At 34.3% G+C, this 24,751-nt stretch overlaps 2 protein-coding genes across 2 annotated transcripts; both read right to left on the bottom strand.

The window, feature by feature from the left end:
• Positions 1-4,630: 4,630 nt before the first annotated feature.
• Positions 4,631-11,098, bottom strand: LOC147393821 (uncharacterized). The gene is made up of 6 exons (XM_086455997.1): positions 10,967-11,098; positions 8,293-8,396; positions 6,422-8,141; positions 5,727-5,787; positions 5,418-5,641; positions 4,631-4,932 (listed from the first exon to the last, which is right to left on the bottom strand). The coding sequence occupies exons 1-6, from the start codon at positions 11,041-11,043 to the stop codon at positions 4,878-4,880; spliced, it is 2,241 nt and encodes a 746-aa protein (XP_086312123.1). The 5' UTR covers positions 11,044-11,098; the 3' UTR covers positions 4,631-4,877.
• GLA1 (Folylpolyglutamate synthetase family protein) lies at positions 10,856-16,326 on the bottom strand. Its single transcript, XM_086455998.1, has 10 exons — positions 15,932-16,326; positions 14,826-14,923; positions 14,542-14,692; positions 13,992-14,054; positions 13,666-13,827; positions 13,291-13,482; positions 13,021-13,120; positions 12,410-12,541; positions 11,520-11,651; positions 10,856-11,415 (listed from the first exon to the last, which is right to left on the bottom strand). Exons 1-10 carry the CDS (start codon positions 16,214-16,216, stop codon positions 11,060-11,062), a joined length of 1,671 nt encoding a protein of 556 aa, XP_086312124.1. The 5' UTR covers positions 16,217-16,326; the 3' UTR covers positions 10,856-11,059.
• Between the last annotated feature and the right edge of the window lie 8,425 nt (positions 16,327-24,751).

Genomic DNA, 24,751 nt, shown 5'->3' with positions numbered 1-24,751 from the left:
TAGCTCATAAATTGCTTAATAAGGGTCTTTGAACTTCATTTTCGAGTTAACAAAAACAAACATGTTGTAGAGCCAATTTGTTTCTTATACCAAATATTCAACAAAAAAATAGCTTCTTCCCAACAATTTGATAGGATAGAAATATCTAAAAAGAGATGATACATACATCTTGAGACATCAACTCACCTTCAAGAGCTCAATTGGTTTTTTACAAAGAAGCCCATTTCGGATGCCGTGTGTACCATCTATGGGTCAGACACAAAATGCTAAATGTGCTCTCTAGTGTTCTTTTGTTTCTCTTCCACTCTCCCCGATTTGCTTGTCAGATGCAGCCCTTGCAAGGAAGATGGGTGAATATGAAAACCCACATTGAGAAATGTGAGAAGTTTCAAATATATGGTAGGGATTACTTTTAGTTAACATTATGCTAAAAAAAATTAAAGTTTTAAAAGGTATTTATAAAAAATAAAGGAAATATTTGTCAAAAATAAATAAATAAAATAAAATAAGATAAAACTTTTTAAGTTTCAGTGAGAGCCGAACAACATGTAAGATGGGAAAAACTTTGAAGCGACCATCGCGCTTCAAAAGTTTGAAGGAACCCTCTCCATTGGATTACAAGTGGTATTTTTAAGGGGTATTTCCAATTTTGACAGAAATGTAAGGGTGTGAATTAAATTTAAGTGTCATTTTATGAGGAGGGTTCCTTCACATTTTGAAGCAGACTGCACACTTCAAAGTCGGACTCATGTAAGAACTTATTTATATATATATATATATATATATATATATATATATATATATATATATATATATATATATATATATATATAGGGTCCCAATCAGCAACAAACATTTTGGCAAAACATTTTTCAAAACATGGGTTAGAGGTTTTGGAATGGGCTGATTTTTGGTGAGGATGATCTCTATGGTGAGGAGATCATCATCACCAAAAATCAGCCCATTCCAAAACTTCTAGCCCCAGTTTATAAGTTGAAAAATCGTGAACCGTCCATTTTTTGTAAATCATTTTTTATGAGATTAGAAATTTTGGAATGGGCTGATTTTTGGTGATGATGATCTCCTCACCGTAGAGATCATCCTCACCAAAAATCAGCCCATTCCAAAACCTCTAACCCATGTTTTGAAAAATGTTTTGCCAAAATGTTTGTTGCTGAAGATTTCCCATATATATACATATATATATATATATATATGGGAAATGTTCAGCAACAAACATTTTGACAAACATTTTGGCAAAAACATTTTTCAAAACATGGGTTAGAGGTTTTGGAATGGGTTGATTTTTGATGAGGATGATCTCTACGGTGAGGAGATCATCATCACCAAAAATCAGCCCATTCCAAAACTTCTAACCCCATAAAAAATGGTTTACAAAAAATGGACGGTTCACGATTTTTCAACTTGTAAACTGGGGCTAGAAGTTTTAGAATGAGCTGATTTTTGGTGAGGATAATCTCCTCCCTATAGAGATCATCCTCACCAAAAATCAGCCCATTCCAAGATCTCTAACCCATGTTTTGAAAAAGTATATATATATATATATAAACTCAGGGAGTATCCCCACCGTTTGGTGAGACTAATCTCCTTGAGACACCTTCCCACCTAGTCACATGTTACGACAGGTATATATATATATATATATATATAAACCCAAGGAGTATTCCCATCCTTTGGTAAGACTAATCTCCTTGAGACACCTTCCCATCGAGTAAAGTGTTACAACAGGTAAGTAGTCACATTTAGTGCGGAGGAATATTGTACTAAGCTATTATATATGGGTCGGGTTCTTACGACCCTATTACAACTCATATTGCGACACATCATTTTATCTTATATGGGCAAAAATGTTTGGAATGGGCTGATTTTTTGTGAGGATGATCTCTATGGTGAGGATATCATCCTTGCCAAAAATCAGCTCATTATGAAACTTCTAGACCATTCAATTTTTGTTGAAAAATTATAGACCGTCCAATTTTTGTAAATCAATTTTGATGGGGTTAGAAGTTTTGGAATTGGATGATTTTTTTCCAGGATGATCCTCTCATCACAGAGATCATCCTCACAAAAAATCAGCCCATTCCAAACATTTTTGCCCATATAAGACAAAATGGTGTGTCGCAATATGAGTCGTAATAGGGGTCGTAATAACGCTGTTCATTATATATATATATATATGAGGTTAGGATCTATGTACACATATATCTACTCATAGAGATCATTCTCACCAAAAATCAACTCAATCCGAAACTTTTAACCCACATAGGACAAAACACGTGATAGATATATGAGTAGATATCTATACACGGACCTTGACCCACATATATATATATGTATCCCCATGCTTTGGTGAGACTAATCTCCTTGAGGCACCTTCCCACTCAATCACATGTTACGACAGGTAAGTAGTCATGTTTATTGAAGATTCAAAGTCACAACTTGGAGAGCAAACCTAATAACATCTTTACCTTCTCGGCTAAACATCAGTGGGTGCTATTATATTGTTTTTATTTTTATGTTGTTACAATGTTACTACTTGGTACGGATGTGAACCCCACATAAAGATGTTAGAAAAAATAGAAGGAAAGGAAATGCTTGTCAATGCATATATGCATTATAATTCATCATTTTCATCATCATCAAAGCCTTGTCCCAAAAACTTGGGTTTTACTCACGGAATCTTGTATCTTAAATCAATATTAATAAAATAAAATAAAAAATTATAAAGGAAGCATATTCAATGACCGGGAAAGGGTTGGAACATACGTTAGGGCAAGTTTAAATTATAAAAGTTTCGATTTAAATTCAGATTGTCTAAAATTTAACGAAGTTTAAATTATATAATTTAACGAATTATATATGGAAACATCTCTCACCCTCAACTCGCTATCGATCTCTCTGTTCTGTTCTTCCAAGGACCTCTTCTACTTCTACTTCTACATATCTTTTAAGGTAAACTTTCATGCATCTAATACCATTTCTAAATTACAACGTTTTGAGTTCAAATGCGTTTGAAATTCTTCTACTTTTTCTATATGCTGTTAAAGTCTATATAATAAAGCTAAATGGAGATTTCTCATTTATTTTAACCAACTAAGAACTATTAATGGGTGTTTTTTTAATGGTTTCTTTTGAATATGTTGTTGAGCTTATTCTCTTCTTGAGGAGTTGATATTTTCCCAAGATTTGGTTTCAATGGTGGGTTTGTTCGTAAAAATTCATAGTGGTTGAGTGATTTTTGTTTGAATTAACCTTTTCTATTTCTATTTTGAGAGCTGATATTGGCACCTTAACTTTTACTTATTACACACCAATTTCTTATATCATTTATCACACCCCCAATTAAATATTAAAACACACTATCCAACCATTACAAAGGTTTGGTAAGTTAGTATTTTACCATTACAAAGAATTATAACAGATTTAGATTCAGTTGTTTACAATTAGGATTAGGCCCATAGAAAATGCTAAATCTAAAAAATAAAAAATAAAAATTAGAGAGAGAGATTCTCTATTGGCACCCCAACTTTTACTTCTCATAAATTATTGACTTATTTTTTAGAAATATTTTGCAAAACCTGTGCAGTTGACAAAATTCCAGTTCCTCGTACACTGTTCATTTTAATTTTCAAAATATGTTTTTACAATGAATTCATCACTTTTATAATCAACAAAATCGCTAATAAATTACCAGCAAGATCATTGATATGGAAAAATCACTAGTATTTTATCAATGAATTAGTTGATTATAAATGTGATGAATTCACTAGATGTTTTGAGAATTAAAATCAATAGTACTGGACTCGGAATTTTGTTCTATTTAGCGCGTGAAACAAAGATTCGTCCTTTTTCTTATTTTAATTCAGGTGTAATAAGTAAAAGTTTGAGTGCCAATAGTAGCTCTTTCTTCTTTTGTTCCCCCCTTTTTTTAAGTTTTCTCAACATCTAAGGTGCATCTTTTTCTTTCCCCTTTCTTTGCAGTTTGAGCATTTTAATTATAGAACCATGGGACATAAATAGCATGCTTCAGGGCTAGCCCGATACCAAATTGATTAAAACATGACCACTTGATTAAATTAGTCCCATTGTTTAGGCCAAATTGGCTAATTAAAGGCCGATTGAAGCTCTGATACCAAATTGATGTGGTTCGTCGAACTGCTAAAAATAAAATGAAATAGAGAACAATTCTCTCCAGCTAATCATTTATAACAACTCCTAATATGGAAAATACCCTATAAATTGCATAATAAGTCAAGAAGCTCTCGAGCATTGGAACAGTAAGTTTATATCTGGTAGAGCACTTCACTTGGGGGAGAATTTTTAACTTCAAGGCGATAAAAAGAAAATATATATTGAAGAATCAATTTCGTAGATCAACTATCAAGGTAATTTTTGTACTCGACAAATAATAGAGAAATACAGAGAAAAGAGGAAAAATCTTAATAGGATTTTCAAAGCCTAGAAAAAGCATATAACAAATAGACTAACAAAAATGACCCAATTAGCCTCATCTTCATCATGGGGTCAAAAAACTTCAATTTTTCTCACGAAAATCCGTGATCTTCATACTCTTCAGATGGGTGAAGGATGCAACTCACATTGAGAATCCTTTGGAGCAACAAATGCAACAACTACTTGAAATAAATCACACATCAAATTTGATAAATAAATAAGTTAACAAAATCAGGCACATAGCAAGGATTCAAGCTCACCAAACCCCCTAATTAAAATCCAAACAAGGAATTCTGACAGGATTGCTCTTTAAGTAAATTGATCTTCAAGATGGCTAAGCTTCAGGTTGTCCCTCTTGTCAATGGTAGCTGAAGTGTTTGAGAAACCAAGTAAGTTATATATTCTCAGGCATCTGCTCTTTCCATGTACATGCCAAACCCATGCTTCATACTCTCAACTCTGTTTAAAAAATTATTCAGAATTAAATAATGTTTCAAGGTCAAATCAGTATGTTCTATACTTTGTGATACTAATAATTTCATGCAAACGAACATTAGGAAATGTGACAAGTTTCAAATAAATAATAGGGATTAATTTTAGTTAACAAGATGCTAAAAAAAAAAAAAATTAAGTTACAGTGATAGTAGAACACCATCTAAAACTATTGTATTTAATTAATTACTTAGCAATTATATTGTTTTTATTTCTATGTTGTTACAATGTTACTACTTGTATGGATGTGAACCCCACATAAAGATGTTAGAAGGAAAATAAAAGAAAGGAAATACTTGTAAATGCATATATGCATTATAACTAGTTCATCATCAAAGCCTTACCCCAAGAACTTGGGTTCGACTCACGGAATCCTGTATGTTAAATCAATAATAATAAAATAAAATTATAAAGGAAGAATTTTCAATCATCGTGAAAGGGTCGGAACATACGTTGGGGCAAGTTTGCCAAGGCAATCAAGCTCTTCACCGGTGTCCTTATCCATAACTCTACCAGAAATCTCAATAATATAAGATTTATCTCTAGTAGTTGGGAGTCCCCTCTTTTCAAGTAGATCCAAATCTTTTTGATGAAGCTCTCTTCCATTTACAAGCACCCCAGTGTTCCCACCAGCACAATTCTTGGGCATCGGATAATTGAATTCTTCAATAAATGGCTGTAAGACAAATGATAATGTTTCATCAATGTATTTTCGAAAATAAACTTCTAGACTAATATTTTTTCAGGACTAATGATCTTACAGGAATCATTCCCATACAAGGCTGGCCCATCTCACCCCAGAATCCAGCTCGGAAATCATACCTGGTTAAGCCAAAACACAAGATCATAAGTACCTCTAAAAGTAGAACAAGTTTCCATTGAACACTAACTTACCTAGAACATCATCCAAGCCTTCTTATGTATGAAGTGCTATTTATGGCCCTAATCTCAGGTTAATTCCGTGGAGGTATGCATATTTGGGTTTGTCGCAGAGTGCTGGGGGTTCGGGCGTCCATACAATTACTGGGGGTATTTTCAGTATTAAAAAAAACATTGAAAGCCCTAGGATGACATATATATATATATAGATAAGCTCTCTGGAAAACCCTAAATCGTTTTGTATTTTTTGTGACTTCATCATTAAGAATTTTTCATTGCCGTCCGTGGACGTAGGCAATTTAGCTGAACCACGTAAACCTTGTCTCTTTTGTGATCTGTTCTTCTTTATTTTTTTAATCTTTTGTATACTTTTTGGTGTGTTAATTGTCTGGGTAGTAGGTTATTTGGGTGCTTCCACACAACTTGATGGACACTCATAATATCTTAAACGATTTTTATGTCGAACACATACGTCGTACACAGTTTGTCATCAATATAGTACCCTATAAAACATAATAATGTAATATTTGCATCCACAGAAGAGAAACATGTATATAGTGTCAGCAGAAATGCTTACCAGTATTGTCCAGGATGGATTGATCCGGCTTGCTTTTCAGCTTTCTTAACCAACCGTTTTGGTATTGGCTGCCCATTGATCGAAACACTAGATCTGTCATCCCTAAAGCTCTTCTTGAACAGGCCCACCAAGAATGAACCACCACCCTTGCTGATTTTCAATCGATCTTCTTCCCTTGTTGTCTCCAAAGAATCGTGAGACATCTCAGTCGCCCTCAATGCATCATTCACAGAATTCTGCATAGAAGTCACCTTAGTGAGGACCACCTCCTCTTGGTTTCCATGTTTACTCTTTACCTTCTTAAACTTGCTCACTGATTGATCAGAAGAAGAACACTCGAAATGCTCATTTTCTTTACGAGGAAGCTCTGCTGAGTTGGACACCTCTCTTCGAGCTGTCACACTGTCAGGGCTTTCCTCATCCTCTGAAGAAGAAAGAAAGCCCCGATTAAAACCGCTAGTTTCGGTATCAAGCGTCCTTTGCCTTCTTTCTCTGGGTCGTGGTTCAAAAGAACGCAATATAGAACGATTGGTGTCTCTTGGATTATAACCCAGTGGGCCAAACATTGCGGGGTTTTCAAGATTGTAAGACACGAAATTAGTTGGGGCATCACGGAACCTTCTATTACATAGAACTGAAGGATGGGCTTGGTAGCAATTCAAACATGAGCATCTAGGCTGGTAGAAGAAGCTATTATGTGGGTATGATGCAACGTAATCTGGATCGATATCCATGCACCGTCGAGAACAGTAGTCAGGAGATGATTGATGCGGGGGACAATGTAGTTGGTTCGGAGCTCTCCCGAGCCTTTGATGCCCAAAAGGATCCCCATATAGTGGAATCTCATTCGAGGGATGAATCATAGAAGGATAGAAGTTCGGTATATCCATGTCACATCTACTCATCAAAGGAACAGACTCATGGCCACGTCTATGGGAGTGTTTATCTGCTCGATTTGATCCGAACATGGTTCCCACAGATGAAGTATCACGACCAAGATAAGGATCCAGAGGTCCTTTTGGTTTATCTGACACATCACAAGTTCTACTCAATTGGTCCTTAAGTTCATCCAGCTTTCTCAACAGCTCTGCTTGATCTTGTTCTAGGTACTCCACTCTATTAAGTCCTCCTAAGTTGTCCTGATTCTTTATCGGCTCATCAAATTCATGAGAAAAAGGTGGGTTGTAGTTTGAAGGGCCTTTGTCAGGATATAGAGAGGTCGACAATCTCACACCTTCAACTACACTTCTTGGAATTCTCCGATATGGAGTCATCCCATCTCTTTCCCTCGACCGATGATCATGAATTCGCCCAGACCTCATGGACTCGCTCGCAACTCCAATATTGTGTTTAAATTGTCCAACTCTGTTCTTGTCGATATCATTCCTATCAACCCAATTATCAACCTGATCTTTCGAGGGATTTCTATATTTAACACCATACCCATTTCCCAACTCTACATTTTTTCGATCATGTTTCAATGATTCCAAGTTTTCAGTCAAATTCTTCATGTTTTCACTCTTGGACGAAGATCTACTGTTCGAATTAATTGGTTTTTCAAGTTCAAACCCATCTCTCTCCCTAACCAATTTCTCCTCACTATCACTCAAGTTAACAACTCCCCCTCTCTCAGTAAAATTCTCCAATTTCTCAAAACTTGTTCTAACACTCACTTCCCCGGATTTCTCCAATGACCCATCACTTGAAAGTTGATGCTTTGCTGTGTTATAAAATCCACAAATTTAAATCAAAACTACTATATATATAAATAAAAAAATAAAATAAAAAATAAAAACAGAGAAGAAACAGGAAAGAAAGAAAAAATAGATAACAAAAGGAGAAAAAGATGAGAACTTGATTGAATATTTTACCTTGAAGAGCAATCCCACATCCACCACATTGATAGACAGATAAATTTGGGAGCTCTGGTAGAAGATTCTCGCACTTGGGGCAACGAACTAGTCGAATTTTCTTTCTTTCCGCCATTTTTTTAAGAACCCAAACAGAACACACAAGATTATGAGGAGAAGAACTTCTAAAAGAGCTTAAACAAGACAAGAAACCTTAGAAATCCACCATTTTAAAGTCTTGAAAGCTTAAAAAACGAATATAAATGAAATCTGTGGTTCAAGTTCATTAAAGTCGATCAAAGCAACAACAGTAAAGCCCACCAAAATAGAAGAGAGAGAGAGACAGTTCATGAGTCTTAACGTTCAAGTTCCTCTGAAGAAGAAAAATAAACAAAAAAAAAATAAAGAAAAAGAAAAAGAAAATCGAAGAGTAATTTAGACTTTCGTACATACTTTTGGTGACAAAAGACTAATAATCACTGACCAAGACCAACTGTTGTCATGTGGAAGAGAGAAAAAATTTCTTCCGTAATGTTCGACAACTTTATGGGTAATTAGATATACCCCACCACGCTTTGGTCGAGATACGCCTGTGTTTTCAAACTCATTACATACGCCTTGACGTTAGTTTACTTGAAGATTAATGAAAATAACTTAAATGCCTTCATCACTGACTGCTAGTTTCATATTCAACTTCAACATCTTTCTGTGATAAATTATTTTTCTACTTAGATATAATTTTACAAGAAATTTTTTATTTTTTTTTATCTAAAATTTCATTGTTCTCTTTTTTATCAAAAATCTTATCTTATTCATGAGATTTAGAGGTTAAAAAAGTAATAATCTTAAAGGGTTGTATTGGAGTGACATTAAAATTGACATTGATTCTCATGTTGCTGATGTGAATGTGCACAACAGCTCCACATCAGTAATGTGTGAATCAATGTCAATTTTAGTGTCACTCCAGCATTTTTCAATTAAAAAAAGAAGAAAAAACAAAAAACAAAAAGGGATGAAATTTGGAAAGAATAAAAACGAAGATTGTTTTACTAGAGGTCGAGTCATGTTTGTTAATCTATCAAAGAAGACCGGTAGGGAGCGACTTGCCATTAGTATCATCTCACATACTCACTAAAATGTGGAGGGAAATTACCTAAAGAGTTGGAATTTTCTGACTCGAAAGATTTCACTCGGTGTGTACATAACTGAGGTGGCAAGGGCACATAATCATAGATCTTTTTGTTCGAGATACACAAGGAAAATGATCGATGGTTATGTACTCTTAACATGTCAACCGAGTACAGATTGAGTGAAAATTTTAAAGTCAGAAAATAATTACCATTACTTAAATCACCCAATCTGAATAAAATACGTGGCAAATTCGATGAAGTTGACAGAGAGCATGAATGTTTGTTGGACTACCACCACTAATTAGACCACTTTATTGGTCCTCTTAGCCATGTTAATGGGTTCGTTCTGGTTAGGTTCCTAAAGGAATTGGATCAAAACAGTTAACAGTTCTAATTGATTTCAGCTCTGATTCTTGATTAATGAAATTGGAATAAAAACCATCGAAACTATGCTCCTTAAATGATTTCGGTTCTCGATTTCTATCAATATTCTGATTTTCAATCAGTTCGATTCCAAGGGACTGATTCTAATCAATCTCATAAAATGGGATCCGGATTCAGGGTTTTCGGTTCAGGTTAATTCCGGTTAAATGGGTACCCATTGATACCGCTTAGAATGTTAAAGTTAGGTCGACTGGCAAAAAGATCAGGTGACTTTAAAACGTTATATTTCTACTGATTTGAATAAGTGTTACAATTTTTTATTTTTACTAATTCGGCCCCACAAACACGCAAAAAATGCCAGATACTTGCATTACCTCCGAAGTTAGTATGTTCCCAACATCGCATCCCTTTTTTAACCACGTGGCACACTTTTATGGGCCAAATGAGAATCAACAAATTAAAACAACCACCTTAGACGTGGGTTCAGAAAAAAGACCAAGAATCCAACGTAATTACCAAGAACCATGTAAACATATGTCGTTATCATGGTTTTTACACTCGGTATCGTGTCTCGTCTCGTTCAGCTCTGATACCGAGTCGTCTCGGACGAGTTTTCCGATACGTTTGAGACGTCTCGTGAGATAACTCAAAAATTTGTACATGAGATGTAAAACTCGATTAAAAAAATCACTTTGTGAGTTGATCTCGTTCAGCTCTGATACCGAGTTAACTCGGGCGATACGTCTCGGTCTCGAACGAGTTTAAAAACCATGGTCATTATCAACTGAACTACTCAATAAAAAGAAGGAAAATGCTGACGTAACATTAAAATTTACATCATTTCACACATTGCTGACATGGATGCGTGTATGGAATCATAGATGCTCTTCATCAAGATAAGATTAAAAAACATCAATGGTTCTGTAGGCACCTCCATGTCAGCAATGTGTTAAACGATGTAAATTTTAATGTTACTCTAGCAAGATTCTAAAAAGAATGAGATAAGAGGAGGCCACTGGCCCTTTTGATCAAAATAAGGAATAAAACCAATCTTCTAAAAACTGAACAGATGATTGGATTGAAAATTTCTCAAATTGATCGAATCAAATTTTCTTTGTATAGGTTTGCAAGAAATAAATATTCGGAAAATAGAGTGATCATAGCCGTAGGGTGCAACTTACTTCAGGGGAGAAGTTAATACAATCACCAACGCATCCCAAATGTTGGGATCAGCGAACATAGATCCTTTTTCCGCCATTCAACTCTATATATAGCTATCTTCTATGGAGAGAAGCTAATACCAATGAAACAATATGTAGAGAGCCAGTGACAACAATGAGACCCGACCGCCCCTCTGTTCTTGTTTTGAGAATCTGATCTGCGACCTTCATGGAATGTTCCAGCGAGTCATCAGTAGCCAATATAATTTTACGTTTCACTTCCGAAGTAGGGTGTTCCATTTTTTTCACTAGGAACTTTTCGTCTCCTCTCTTCCCAATATCTAGAAAGCCAATACCAAGTTCTGTGCCAGCTTGAACCCAGGCATCCTTTAACAAGGAAGCCGGAGTCATTCGAGATTTGCTACCAGCTATACTGATTTCATTCAGAAATACAGCTTCAGGTAATTTACCTGAGGAAGTTTGAGAGGAAAAACTGAACTCAATTCCTCCTCCACAAACACACACACACACACACACACACACGCGCGCGCACGCAATAAACACTGATCCATACCTGAAAGAAGTTGTCTTGCAAAAGCTAAATGGTCTTTGTCATTTGCCATTGCTACTACAAGTACTAATGGCACATCTGGATGTGTCAACCGAATTGTGTCTGCTAAACACTTGGCAGATTCTTTAGTGTGGGCTGGACAACATATTGAAGATATCAATCAAAAATTCAGATAGGGGAGATCTAAGATCCTTATTTTTATGGTGCAAATACAACCGAGAACCGAACCTAGACAACTTAGATCTTAGTAACCATATTTGATCTCTGTAACTAGGGGTGTAACTTGGTGCGGTTCAAACCAATAGCTTTGGGCTGGTTTGGTTTGGTTCTTGGTTAAGAAAATGTAGAACCAATCAATTTGTTTTGGTTCTTGGTTCAAGGCTTGTATAGAACCGAACCCTTATAAAATAAGTAAATATATATTAACTTATTATAGATTGGAACACGAAAGAAGGTGGAGGATGATTATTATTTTTTTTATCGTGCTTACTGTTTAGGAGTTAGGACATAGATTAATGACTTATTATATGAAATATTTCATGTTTATTATTTATTTCTTTTATTCATTAAAGTATATGTTGCTTTCAAGCAATTTTTTTAGGATATTGGCAACCCATAAAACCGAACTGAACCAAACCAACCTAGGTCTGGTTCTATGTGCAACTCGATTCAGTTCCGGTTCTTGTTTAGTAGAACCGACCTAGGTCAGTCCGGTATCGATTTAGCCCCAAACTGAATCAAGTTGCACCCCTAATTGTAAGTTGTAACCATTTGAAGGCAAGTGGACCCCACAAAATAGTTGTTATTTCTATTAGCTTGGAATATCTGATTTTCCCATGCAGATGGTAAAAAAAAGTATCAAAGATCATGGATGTATACATAAGAAAACACACCTCCATCAACCAGTATTGTCGCCCCAGCTAGTCCAACTGCCTCTGCTTCCTCGGATGTTAGAAATTGGCTTCTTCCAGGTAAATATGTATGTTCCAAACCAGCACGAATCGATTCATCAGATACACTCCAACCTAGCAAATTCAGAAAAGCATAAGGATAAAAGGACTTGTCGATGTAAAAGTCAAACCAAATTCATTAATTTATCAATGGAAGACATGTTTTCTCATCCTCCTTTTTTGAGAATTCACTATTAAATAAAAAGATGTGAATGGGCAAACATGATTAGCTCATCTAACCCCCCAGGGTTTTGGGATAAAGCTTTGATTACGACAAATTGAACTAATTGAAAGGAAGAAAAAAAAGGAAGATGGAAATAGGAGGATAAAATCCCCAAAGAACAAATTCAAAAAAATAATTCTGTGATACCATCCCTGCTAAAGAATCTAGAATGCCCAAGGCTGATGCTGTTATCCCACAACATTCATGACTTCAATGAGGGGAAACATTTATTTATTTTGGACTCAAAATCATGAACAAAGTATTTTGGTACACCGTAAAATAATTTAATTCCAAGGTCGAAAACATTAAAATATGTGGAAATAAATATCACCTTGATCACGGAGACAGAGAGATGCACAAGTGGCAGTTGCAGCATTTTGAAGTTGATGACTTCCAAGCATGCATAATCTCACATCAAACAATTCAATGAACTGCAAGATAAGTTTTAAAATATGTTCTTCAGTTTATATAATCTTGAGAAAAAAACTTCAAATAAAAGTACACACCTTGACCAACAAACAAAATAAGATGTGTTACTCTATAGTGATTGCTTGAATCATCTATGAAAAATAACAGACTAAGCCACGGATAGAGTGCATACCAATCGTATATCCTTTTTGACTTGAATGACTATATCACAAGATTGACATGGCTTGCCATTATTTATTTTGAAGCCATTGATGGTGCTTCTGTTTGCAGGATCAGATGCTGATATGACAGGTGAAGTCATTAAGGATGCTCTATCACGGAGAATACGCTCAATATGTGGTTTGAATGGCCCACCCAGCACTACCTGAAAAGTTTAAACAACTCATGGTCAAAATAAATATTGCCAAATAAAAGAGAGGATAACATCAAACACGATTATATATATAAGAGATTAAAATTATTATGTGATTACTAAGTTATCTAAGAGTTCGACTAGTCAAAGTTCAAGTAAATACACATAAGAAATGAGCAGCGGGAACTACATAACTGGGCAGCCATGTTTGATAATTCCCGACTTCGCCATTGCAATGCTTTCCAAGGAACCCCCAAGAGCAGCCAAATGTTCTTCTCCTATTGTTGTTATAACGGATGCCACAAGTCCAGAGCTACAAAAGACGTTTGTTGCATCTCGTGCTCCGCCCAAACCAGCCTGTCAAAAAGAAACTAAGCTGCATTAGTTCAGGCATCAACCATTATTGATGTATGTTGCATAATTGCTTTCCTAAAGAAATCATGAATATATTCTAATATACAATTCTTTTTAAAAGAAAGTAATAAGGAATTAGGATGTTAAGCAGGAAAAAAATACTTGACCTCAACAACTGCAATGTCAACATTCTCTTGAGCAAATAACGTGAATGTCAAAGCAGTGAAAACCTGCAATATCAGCATTCTATATAAAATGTGGAAACTGAAGTATGTTCTGTCCTTTCTCAAGTTCAGATAGAAAGAATTTGGTGAAATGAACTGTGAGATAAATGAGCTAATATTGAGACAAACATACTGCAAGATTCACATAACAAGTAATAATAGTTGCATTTCTTGATTGAAATGCTAAAATTATAAAACAAAGTTTTAACAGGACTGTGCAACTAGTTATAATCCACTAACATTTCAAAACTGAATTTTCATGGGGCTTAGCCAAACTCCTTAATGTTTCTGTAGCTTTAATATGCAACCTGCAAGGATTTTATATACTCGTTCACTAAAGATGGGATCATTAAATTAGCATTGTTGGTTGCGACTTCAAACCTTTCTGTAAATATCTTATAGACTTTCAATAAAATCTCTTAGTTATCCAAAACAAATGACTTAATGAAATTAGCTAATTGAATATGAAGTGTTGTCGCCCATCAATAAATACCTCAAAATGGCTAATAGATCCATTTTCCACTTCTATTGACTGTTCAAGAATGTGCTTAACATTCTGAAAAAGACAACTTAATGCCTTTGCTGACACCGGGTCTCCTTTTCTTCCCAACGAAATGCGTTCCCTGATACTCCAAAGATGTGGGCTGCATAAAGGAAATGAAAAAATATGCATTTTAAATTATGAAGTAAGACAGATATTTCACATAGACCAAAAATAGCAGTGAAACACTTGTACCCTTTAAGATGATTTTCGAAATAAGTAGCACGAAACAATACCTTGTGTAACAACCAACAGAATACCCTTCTTTCCGTAAAATATTGGAAAGAAAAGCTGCAGTTGATCCTTTTCCCTTGGTGCCAGCAATGTGCACAGCCTACAATTACTGTCACGCAAGTCAATTAAATGCATTAATGCTCATTTTTACCATTATAATGAGAGAAGGTGGAGTAGAAGCGGTTTGACACCAACTTTTGGATCACACAAATGCTCCCATCTTTACTTTGAAACTTAATATAATCAGTCATTTTGGTCAAAAAATCAAGAAAATTGCAATCACACGTCCTAAAATCATGTTAGCTAGTTTTCAAAATTACAAAAATATCCTTTTTACCATGTAATCTTCAAAATTACCCTTTAATTAATATTTTAAATTAAAAATAAGTCCTTTTGATACATGTGTGTTTGCACATGCCACCTTCTAGTATAAATAACAAAAATACATAAGTTGGAACTCAAACAAAATGACACACTCAATCATAATGAATAACAAAACATACAACGATCTTTCTAGTGAAAGATGGAGTTATGTTGTTGTTCTCCCCAAGAACAAAAGCATGTCCTCCCTAACTCCACACCATTGATGATCTGCGGGTTTCTTACCACACACAAAACTATTGAATATTTGGCGTCTGACAAGGATGAAAGGAACATTTTCCTTGGTGTGAATAAAAAGGTGACAATTTCAGTAACAAAGTCACTCTATTTTTGAACCTATAAGCCCAACCAAATACAGTAATACCAACTAGAAATCCAAATTCCTAATTCATTAATCCCAAATACAATTGTGTAATCAACCCAACAAGTTTTTCAGCAATTTGTAACTGTTTAGAATGTTATTGGGTTTTGAGCCAGACTAGTGCATTCAAAGAGAAACCACCAATTCAGACAGAGGATCCACACTGTGTAGGACTGCATTTTGAATCAAAAATCTTTTTTTTTTCACTCTGACTTTCATCAAACAGTTCCTGTGATACATAGAACATCTAGATCATTTCTCGAATCTAAACCAAAAATAGGAAGAAAAAAAAAAAAAACAAAAACTGATTCACTTCGTAATCAAACTAATTACTAGAAGAAAATTTTTGAAACTGAGCTCTTAAACCTTGAATCTGGACTGAGGGTTTCCGAGTCGTTCCATCAATCGATTCATTCTCCCCATATCAAACCCATCATCCGAATCGGTTCCCGCGCCTTTAGGCACGCCTAACTTCTCATAGTTCTTCAGATTCTCTAAATAATCTAAGAACTCCTTCAGTTCTTGATCCTCACTAGAGTATTTAGAAAACCCTCGCTCGAACCCTAATTTCTGAACTCCACCAATTGCAGAGATTAGGGTTTCTCCTCTAGTGAGATTGCTACATCGACGAAGAGCACCGAAAAGTTTCATTTTTTTCCCCCCAAATATCTCACGTTTAATTGAAATCGATAAAGAAGTGAAGAAAACCGAAAAATACGCCTTCCCGCTTCTAAATCCCTAACTTGTGTCGGTTTGGACGTTATTACAGTTAAAACTGACGTCATATAAAAAATGATAATTTTCCTGAAGCCTGATGGTTTTAAACTCGGTATCTCGACTCGTTGGACTCGAACGAGTAGAGTGACTCATAACGACTTTCTGGCTTGATTGCCTCGGAGATCAGGATGATTTTCTCGGTCTCCGTCTCGAACGAGTTGTAAAACCATGTTTTGCTGAGCTGGCCTTAGATTGAGCTTGGGTTGGGTTCACCCAAGTTGCATCTTAAGCAGAGAATACAAGGTCCAATTTTGTCTCGGCGAGACCCTCAAACATAAAATTACTTGGTCCTTTCAAAACTTCACCATTTTCTATTATGAGTCATGATCCTTTATTTTATTTTGTACTTATTGTCGTAACAAGAGGACATTTATTCAATTCTAGCTAAGAATACGCGAAATTTATTCAATTCTAATGAGGTAAGAGAGGGTATTATTTATTATTTACTTATCTTCACATTTAATAATTTTTCTAAAATACAAAAATATCATTACATCTTGACTTCATATCTAGTCTTCAAAAATGTAAAATATGTTTACCATCTTTGTCTATCTTCTAAAATTTCTCTTACTTCTTTGGAATTTTTGTTTGATTTTCATTTGAATCTATTAAAGGCTCCACCTAAAATGCTTTTTGGATACTCATTTTCTATTTATTTTCTTTAATCTCTATTTTTTTAGGGTTTCATTAGTCTATGTATCAGTGTTTATCTCTTTTGATCGTCGTATCTAAGTTTATAAATGTTAGATGTCTCTACCATCTTTGTCTATTTATTTATTTTTCCCTTAGTTCTTTAGAATTTTTAATCGTACTCTTGTTCAGATTTATTTGAATATTCATCCTAAGATGTTCGAATTTTTTTTTTATTTTCCTTTAATCTTTATTAGAGGGTTTCTTTTCGTCTACAAATTAAAATTTCTCTCCCTTGACCACCATGTCTCATTTTGTAGTTTTCAAAAGGTAAAATATCGCTTTCATCTTTTTTTATCTTCTTTGATTTATATTAAAAGTCGTGATAATCTGACTCCCTTTTTTATACATTCCCTTCACAAAACCGTTGATTCTTTGCTTCGAGATATACAAGTAAAAAAGATTTATGATTCTGTGAACTGTCAAGTCAGGGAACATACAAAAAGGGAGTTGGATTATCATTAGTCTTATATTAATTCTTTAACTTGTGGTTCGCATTTACAATTTTCAATTACACTCGTTCCCCTCTTGTTATTATCAAAAAATATAACTTGAAAATTTTCTTTGTCTTATATTAAGAAAAATATTGGAGTGATTGAAATTCACTCCATTTCTCACTTTGCTGATGTGGACATGTGTACGGAACCATATATATTTTTCATTGAGATATGAGTGAAACGCATTTATGGTTGTATGCGCACCTCCATGTCAGCAAAATGTGAAATAGAGTAAATTTCAAATTCACTTCGGCACGACTCTTATATTAATTCTCAAGCATGTCGTTCACGTTTACAATTTTCAATTACACTCGTTCCACCCTAGTTAATATTGAAAAATATAAACTTAAAATAAGGTTTCCATATCTCTTTCATCCTTCTTCATCTTCTTTGATTTAGGTTTATTCTTTAACACGTTGTTCATATTTACATTTACACTCATCCCCCCTCATTAATATTGAAAAATATAACCTGAAAATAAAATTCCCATGTTTGCTAAATTTTAGAATTACTTAATTGTCAATGAATACCTTGATGATTTGTATATCTAGGAGAAAGAACAAAATTAAGAAATTTATAAAAGCAAATTGAAACAACAAGATGAAAAGCTAGAAACTATGATGAACTACTTGAAATATCAGCTCGTGTAAACTTTCAATTAGATTTTCTTTTCCAAATTTGTTAAGAGTACATAGTGTCAACTAGATTTTACGACGAAAAAGCTCATCTTTCAATCAAAATCCCCCAGCTCCAAAAAATAAACGAACTAATTGGGGATATTGACACTATTGGGTCTCTTGAAATATCAGCTCCTGTAAACTTTCAATTAGATTTTCTTTTCCAAATTTGTTAAGAGTACATAGCGTCTATTAGATTTTATGACGAAAAGGCTCATCTGTCAATGGAAATCTCCCCCACCACACACACAAAATGTGTTCCTCGTTGGTTGGTACCGTATCACAGAGTCCATTGGAGCATTAGAACATCATATCATGCCCGAACGTTTGTATCAATTAGAGAAAAGAACATCATCATCATCAATGTCATAATCAAAGCATAACCTAAGAATTTGAGCTCAGATGAACCAAGTTGTTCCTCAGCCATTCAATTATATCCAAAGCCACATAAAATAAAATAAAAATCTATAAGAACTAAATTCATCCTATACATGTACAAATAGGAGAATTTGTTAAACAAGAAGAAGAGAGAGAGAGAGAGCATACCACACATTTAAATATCACAATTCAAATACCCATTTTCCTTGTTTTACTCATCTATAACTTATTTCTTCCAAAACTTAAAACCATTACAAAATCCCATTAACCCAATTTTGATCTTCTTGTTCTTCTTCTTCTTCTTGTCCTTCCTCTCTTCATTCATCTTCCTTTCCCATATGTTAAGCCCCAAGAACTCTTTCGATAATCCTACCTTAGACAATCCTTTGATCTTCATCGTTGGACCCACATCCTTGGATCTCGAAGGACTCATTGGGATCGATTTGCTTACGTTGGAGAATTGATTAGTTGATGGTGTTGATCCATTGGAGAATGGAAAGATCATCAGATTCCTTTCGATACGATGATTAAGCGAAACCAATTCGAATGAATCATATAATGGGCTCCCACAATCCCAAACAGCAAAAGCTTCCTCTTCTTCATCTTCTTCCTTCATTTGGATCTAATGTTTCAGGGTTTTTAGAGGCTTTTTTTGTGACTAATTGTAGAGATTCTCAAAGTTTTTGTATCTAGTTTTGTTGGAGATAGTGCCAGATAATCTCATTTAAAAATTATGTTCAACAATAGTCAAAAAGCGAATATTTAGCTTTGGATTTTTAAATTTTATACTCAGAGTGTTCGCCACGTGGCATGCTACTAGGGCCACTAGCACTTGATTGGTTAGCATACTATACACCCTTTAGTGGACCCACCTTATTGATGATTTATAAACATTGGATTTCAGCATTATTCATCGTAAGCAAATCCATAATGTAGAAGGATCAAATCCAATGGGTAGAAATCACCCATCAGAGGAGATTCAGTGGGAGTTGATTAGTTAACGAGCTCCATGGAGTACATGGATTTTAGTTGAATTAATTAGAGCGTTACGTTCAACGGTCCTAACAATTCCATCAGCAACCCCATTTGAATAGGGCCCACAAATATTAATAGCCCTAGTGAAGGCAAATTAATACAACATGAAGAAATGCATATTTGATTGGAATAATTCCTAAACGACTTCAATATTGGTCTCCAAATCACACACCCTGTCGTGAAAGTGCATGAGAACCATAGATGCTTTCCCCCGAGATATGAGCAAAAAGCTTCAATGGTTCATATCCACTTTCACGTCAAGATGCACAATATGAGGTCCAATCTTGAGGTCACTCCAGCACGACTCATATGATTTAGATTGAAATTATTATTCCCCGTGTTTTTATTTTTGAGGTTCAACAGTACAGAAATGTACATTTGATTAAGATTTTTTTTTGACTTTTTTGGCTTGTTATAAATCATCCTTATAATGACTTAACAGATGGATATAACATCGATAATCACATGTAAACGTGATTCGAGCCGATCCTCATAACTCCATTGTGTACGAAAATGGAAAACAAGATTGGATATTTAACTACTAAATTATTAATAAGTTTAGATCCATGTGAAGAGATTTAATGTGATCTTTTATGATCTATCCACCTGATGTAGCCATCTATCAGATTTTGTCTTTGTCAAAATTAAAGACATTTTTCGTCTCTCATCAACCTTGGTATACTTACAAAATATCGTAAACGTGAAAGATATGTATTTTCGGTCTAAATTATGGTATAAACTTTAACATCGTAAAATTTTACGTAGTGTAATTAAATCTAGAATAATACTGAAGAGGAAAAGTATATATGGTTCTCATACACTTTCACACGAGGGTGTGTGATGTGAGGTGCAATCTTGAGGTCACTTTAGTGCAACTATTAAATTTAAGACGATAAAGTACTATAGTATATATTACGATTGACCTCAATTCACACTTTGTTGACATGGAGGTGTCCACACACTCTAGCACGACTCCAAAAGAAATCATGGGATGCACCCCAATTTCACGACAAGTTCTAATCGTTAGACGGCAACCAAACATCTTGAAATTTTTAAGATTATTTGCAAAGAGCCAAGTAAGTATAAATTTTTTGTTTTAGATTAATTTACTATGATAAGTGATTGTATCAAAAAGGGCAATTTAAAAATGAAAATGTAAGAAATTTGTTTATACAAAGTTGTAAGCTATATCTAAATGGATCTAATACAGATCATCTATCCAACAAAAATGGTAAGATGTGACAAATGAGAAAAAGATGAGATTGGCCCATTTATTTTTGGTTTTAAGTTTTGTCTTTTATATTTGAAGAAGTGGAGTTTCATGTGGCCAACATTATTATTATTAATAAAGTGGAAGCTTGGGTTGAAAAGTGTATTCTATATAGGCCTACCAACTAACAATAACCAACATTATGTGTCCGGTTTTGAAAATCACAAGTTGTGTCCAACCGTGATTTAAATTTAGGAAAAATTACTTGAAGGACCTTGAGGGAGGGATTTTTTTCTAAATAGTTCCTAAGTTATGGATGATCTCTTAATAATGTATTTAGTAAATTTTTCTTTTCTTAATAGTCCCTAGACCTTGTCTCCCACATTTCTCACGATTGAATATCTTAGTCGTTCGAACTCATTGTTTTCATCCAAAAGATTGGATTTTTGACATCTAAATTAAGTTTCGGAGACTCCATTCCGTTGGATAGTAACCACTAGCCTAATTGTGAAGACATAGTGTCCTAGAGTTAGGGTGTCGTCAAGGATAAGGGTACCTCGGAGACAGTCATGTAACACTAAGCCATGTATATATGTATCCATATGAGTCTTGTACATGTCTATGTAAATAGACTTTTTGTATTGGATCTGACCAAGATTTAAGAAGGAAGAAGAAGTTATTTTTAAGGGATTTTCAAACATTTTTTAAATGTATGTAAAAAATTAGGATTTTTTCACTTTTTTTTTCTTAATGTTTGAATGAAAAGGGATCAAGAATGGTTCTTTTTTATTGAAATCATCTAAACAAGTCGATATCTCAAGTTTTTAGTCGATCTTTCCATGTATTTTAGTTAAAAAACTTGAAAATTGAAAATGGGTGGGTACTCTAGTGTCTAAATTCACCACTTTTTATTTTAAAAGTAGTGAACTTAAGAGTAAATAAAAAGCGTCGAGTTCAACAATAAATAAAAAGTGATGAGCTCAACAGTAAATAGTGGAGAGTTCGATAGCAAAAATTGTGAACTCGGCACTAAATAAAAAAAAACGTTGAGTTCGACAATAAATAAAAAGCGGTGAGTTCGCCAATAATGAAAGATCATTAAGAAACAAAAAATTTATTAAATGTCTTATCAAACTACAGTGCAAAACTTAGAGATTATTTAGAAATAAATCCCACTGTCAGGTCCTCTAACTAATTTTACCTTAAATCTATTATAACCCATCTAACTTTGATATGTTTGCTTGTGTACCCAAATTTTTTTTATTTTGCTAATGAGATCATATAGATCAAAGTCTTATTAAAACATTTGAGGTTGGTTGAACGAATTTTTTATTTTCATTTGGGTTGTTAAAAGCCTCATGCGTGTATGTGTTTTTCACGTTGATTCAATCTCGTCTCAGCCTACTCAATCGCGATTTGACTTGACCAAGTAGCTTTAAATTTGGTTTAATGGATTTTGATTTTGTATTGTCAAAATCAAATTATGAAAAATGATTTCCACAGCATAAAGTCTCATTTGACTGCACCATGTGAAAACTGATTTTAGAATTTTGAGGCAAAATCCCCTTTTTTTGACCCCATAACTTCAATGGTGATATGTAATATGAGTCGTGTTGAAGTGACCTCAATATTGTACCCCATATTGCACATCTTAATGTGAAAGTGTATAGAACCATAGATGCTTTTGATTCATATCTTGATGAAAAGCATCTATGTTCCTACACTCTTTTACGTCAGGATGTGCGATATGAGGTACAATCTTGAGGTCACTTCAGATTTATTCATACAATGTTATATACTTAAAGCAATAAAAACACAAAAATAGATTCCATCACAAATAATAATAATAATAATAATAATAATTGAGGCATGTCTCATTTTTAATTTTTGTCATTCCTAAGATTGCAAAAATAACATTTTCATCAATAACCAAACATAAAATTAGAATCTAGAATCCTATTGTGTACCATAATTGGATTCTAGAATTCAAACCAAATGCCCGTAAAGTTTTCTTTCACGTTGTAGAGATGAAAGAATCTTAAGATTGACAATGACTATTTTTTTTTTCTTTTTTTGGAAGGTAATTGTGAAATTGGATTCTAAGGGAGTCGAACCTAAAACGTGGGAACACTTCCACATGTCTTACCAACTTGCTAAGTTGGCATTTTCACGATGATGACTAATTTTGAAGATGAAAAATCAACTGTTGACATAGACAAATATTGAGATAAAAATTGCATAATGATTTCCTAACGCCCCCATCACAGAACCTTAGATCATTTGCCTCGGAATATGCACAATCATAAATCATTTTCTTGTGTATCCCGAGGCAAATGATCTATAATTTTGTGATGGGGGCATGTGTCAGAGTGGGGTGTCATATTATCACGATTCAAAAAGAAATTTAAGGATTTTTGGCTAAATATTGCAGATAAGAGCGTTCAGATAATCTTAGTAATCTACAAATATCACAAAAGACCGAGTTCAACAGGGTGCATATCATCAGTTTGAAAACATAGGGGTATCACAAGTATTCTCCAAAAAATGGAGGGTATGTCTACATAATCCAATTTTATCATAAATAAATAGACATATTGGGGATTGTTTAAATAGATTTAAAAAAAAAAAAAAAAAAGAAACAATGAACATAGACCTTATTAAATTACATATTAATTTATCACAAATGGTAGGTGACCTGTGACCTCCACCCATGTCAAAGATAAACATACATTAGTCAACGAGTCCTTCACTTACAAAATGGTTGTTGTCAAACCTAAATAATGTCCTGTAAAATACATTTTTGGATCTTTTTTGTGGACATGTAAATAAACACTCAAATTGATTGGGGTTTAAAATTGGCCCAGTCCTTTTTAACAATCAGGCAGAGTCTTGGACTAAGTTCATGTCCAATCCACCTCTAGCAGAGCCCAACTGCATCCGGGCCAGTTTTTCAGGGTTGAGCCCAGTCAAATATGGTTAGTTAGTGACTGGTCACTGTTGATACATTTTGCTTATGGTCTGTTTGTTATAGATTTCAGCTTCTGTTTCAAGCTTTTGTGTCTATGAGAAGCAAAAGTTCAGAGTTTGGAAAGCTGCGTCCAAGAGAATATTATTTTTTACAAAAGCTAACGAAAAAGTAGTAGAAGTAATAAAAGAGAGGTCAAATTGATTATGTTGTTTGATCGATGAGTTAAGAAGAATGAGGGGTGAAATTTTCATTTTAGTCCTAGACGTCTTTCGGTGTTGGCTTCTCATAGTGACTTGCGTACAAAAGCAAAGGCTTGTAAAAGTTATTAAAACAGAAGTCATTACCAACAAACATACTTTTCCGATTTTTCCAACTCAAAGCTCAAGAGGCTGTCGAAAAAATCAGTAATAAATAGACCCTTGGTTTTTCATTTTTTAAATTGTGTACCCTTTTTTCTTTGGGGAACAAAAAAAAAAAACATTTCACTTCTAATTTATTTATGTAAATTTTCACAAGTTCTCTTAAATTCAAAAATTTAGAGTAACCCTTCAAACTGACTTGCATCCTAACCAAACACGGCCCTTTTAAAAATTGGGCCAAGCCCACCCGATTCAAAATCCATTCGTACTAACTTTCTTGGCCAAGCCCAGCCAATTAAAACCCCCTATGAGGCTATGACCTCTTTACATACCAATCACTTTATTTATTTATTTATTTTTTATTTTGATGTTTTGGCTTGCGGTTTGCTTTCTCATTTGGGTCAAGTTACTTCATTTCAATGATCTATTTCCAGTCATGTTAGTCACTTATTCTTTTAATTAGAATATTAAAAAATAGCCGTGATAATATGACTTGTCAGGTGACATACTCAAATGACTCCATGACGGGATAAGTTCAGGTATCGTAAATTTAAAATGCCTCGAGATACACGATTGAACTTCTCCATAAAAAGTG

The sequence above is a fragment of the Akebia trifoliata genome, chromosome 10 (assembly GCF_017979445.1).
Source record: "Akebia trifoliata isolate Shusen 1 chromosome 10, ASM1797944v1, whole genome shotgun sequence".
In the NCBI taxonomy this organism is placed as follows: domain Eukaryota; kingdom Viridiplantae; phylum Streptophyta; class Magnoliopsida; order Ranunculales; family Lardizabalaceae; genus Akebia; species Akebia trifoliata.
The sequence above is the reverse complement of the archived record's forward strand: the minus strand, read 5'-3'. Positions and strand labels throughout refer to the sequence as shown.

Coding starts and splice junctions, on each gene's coding strand:
- GLA1 (XM_086455998.1), bottom strand. CDS start 16,216: ATGAAACTTTTCGGTGCTCTTCGTCGATGTAGCAATCTCACTAGAGGA. Junction 12,542..13,020: donor TCTCTGTCTCCGTGATCAAG/GTGATATTTATT, acceptor TGAATTTGCTAG/GTTGGAGTGTATCTGATGAA. Junction 11,416..11,519: donor TGCAAGACAACTTCTTTCAG/GTATGGATCAGT, acceptor AAACTTCCTCAG/GTAAATTACCTGAAGCTGTA.
- LOC147393821 (XM_086455997.1), bottom strand. CDS start 11,043: ATGGCGGAAAAAGGATCTATGTTCGCTGATCCCAACATTTGGGATGCG. Junction 5,788..6,421: donor ATCCATCCTGGACAATACTG/GTAAGCATTTCT, acceptor TGGCTTAACCAG/GTATGATTTCCGAGCTGGAT. Junction 4,933..5,417: donor CTTGGCAAACTTGCCCCAAC/GTATGTTCCGAC, acceptor TTTTTTAAACAG/AGTTGAGAGTATGAAGCATG.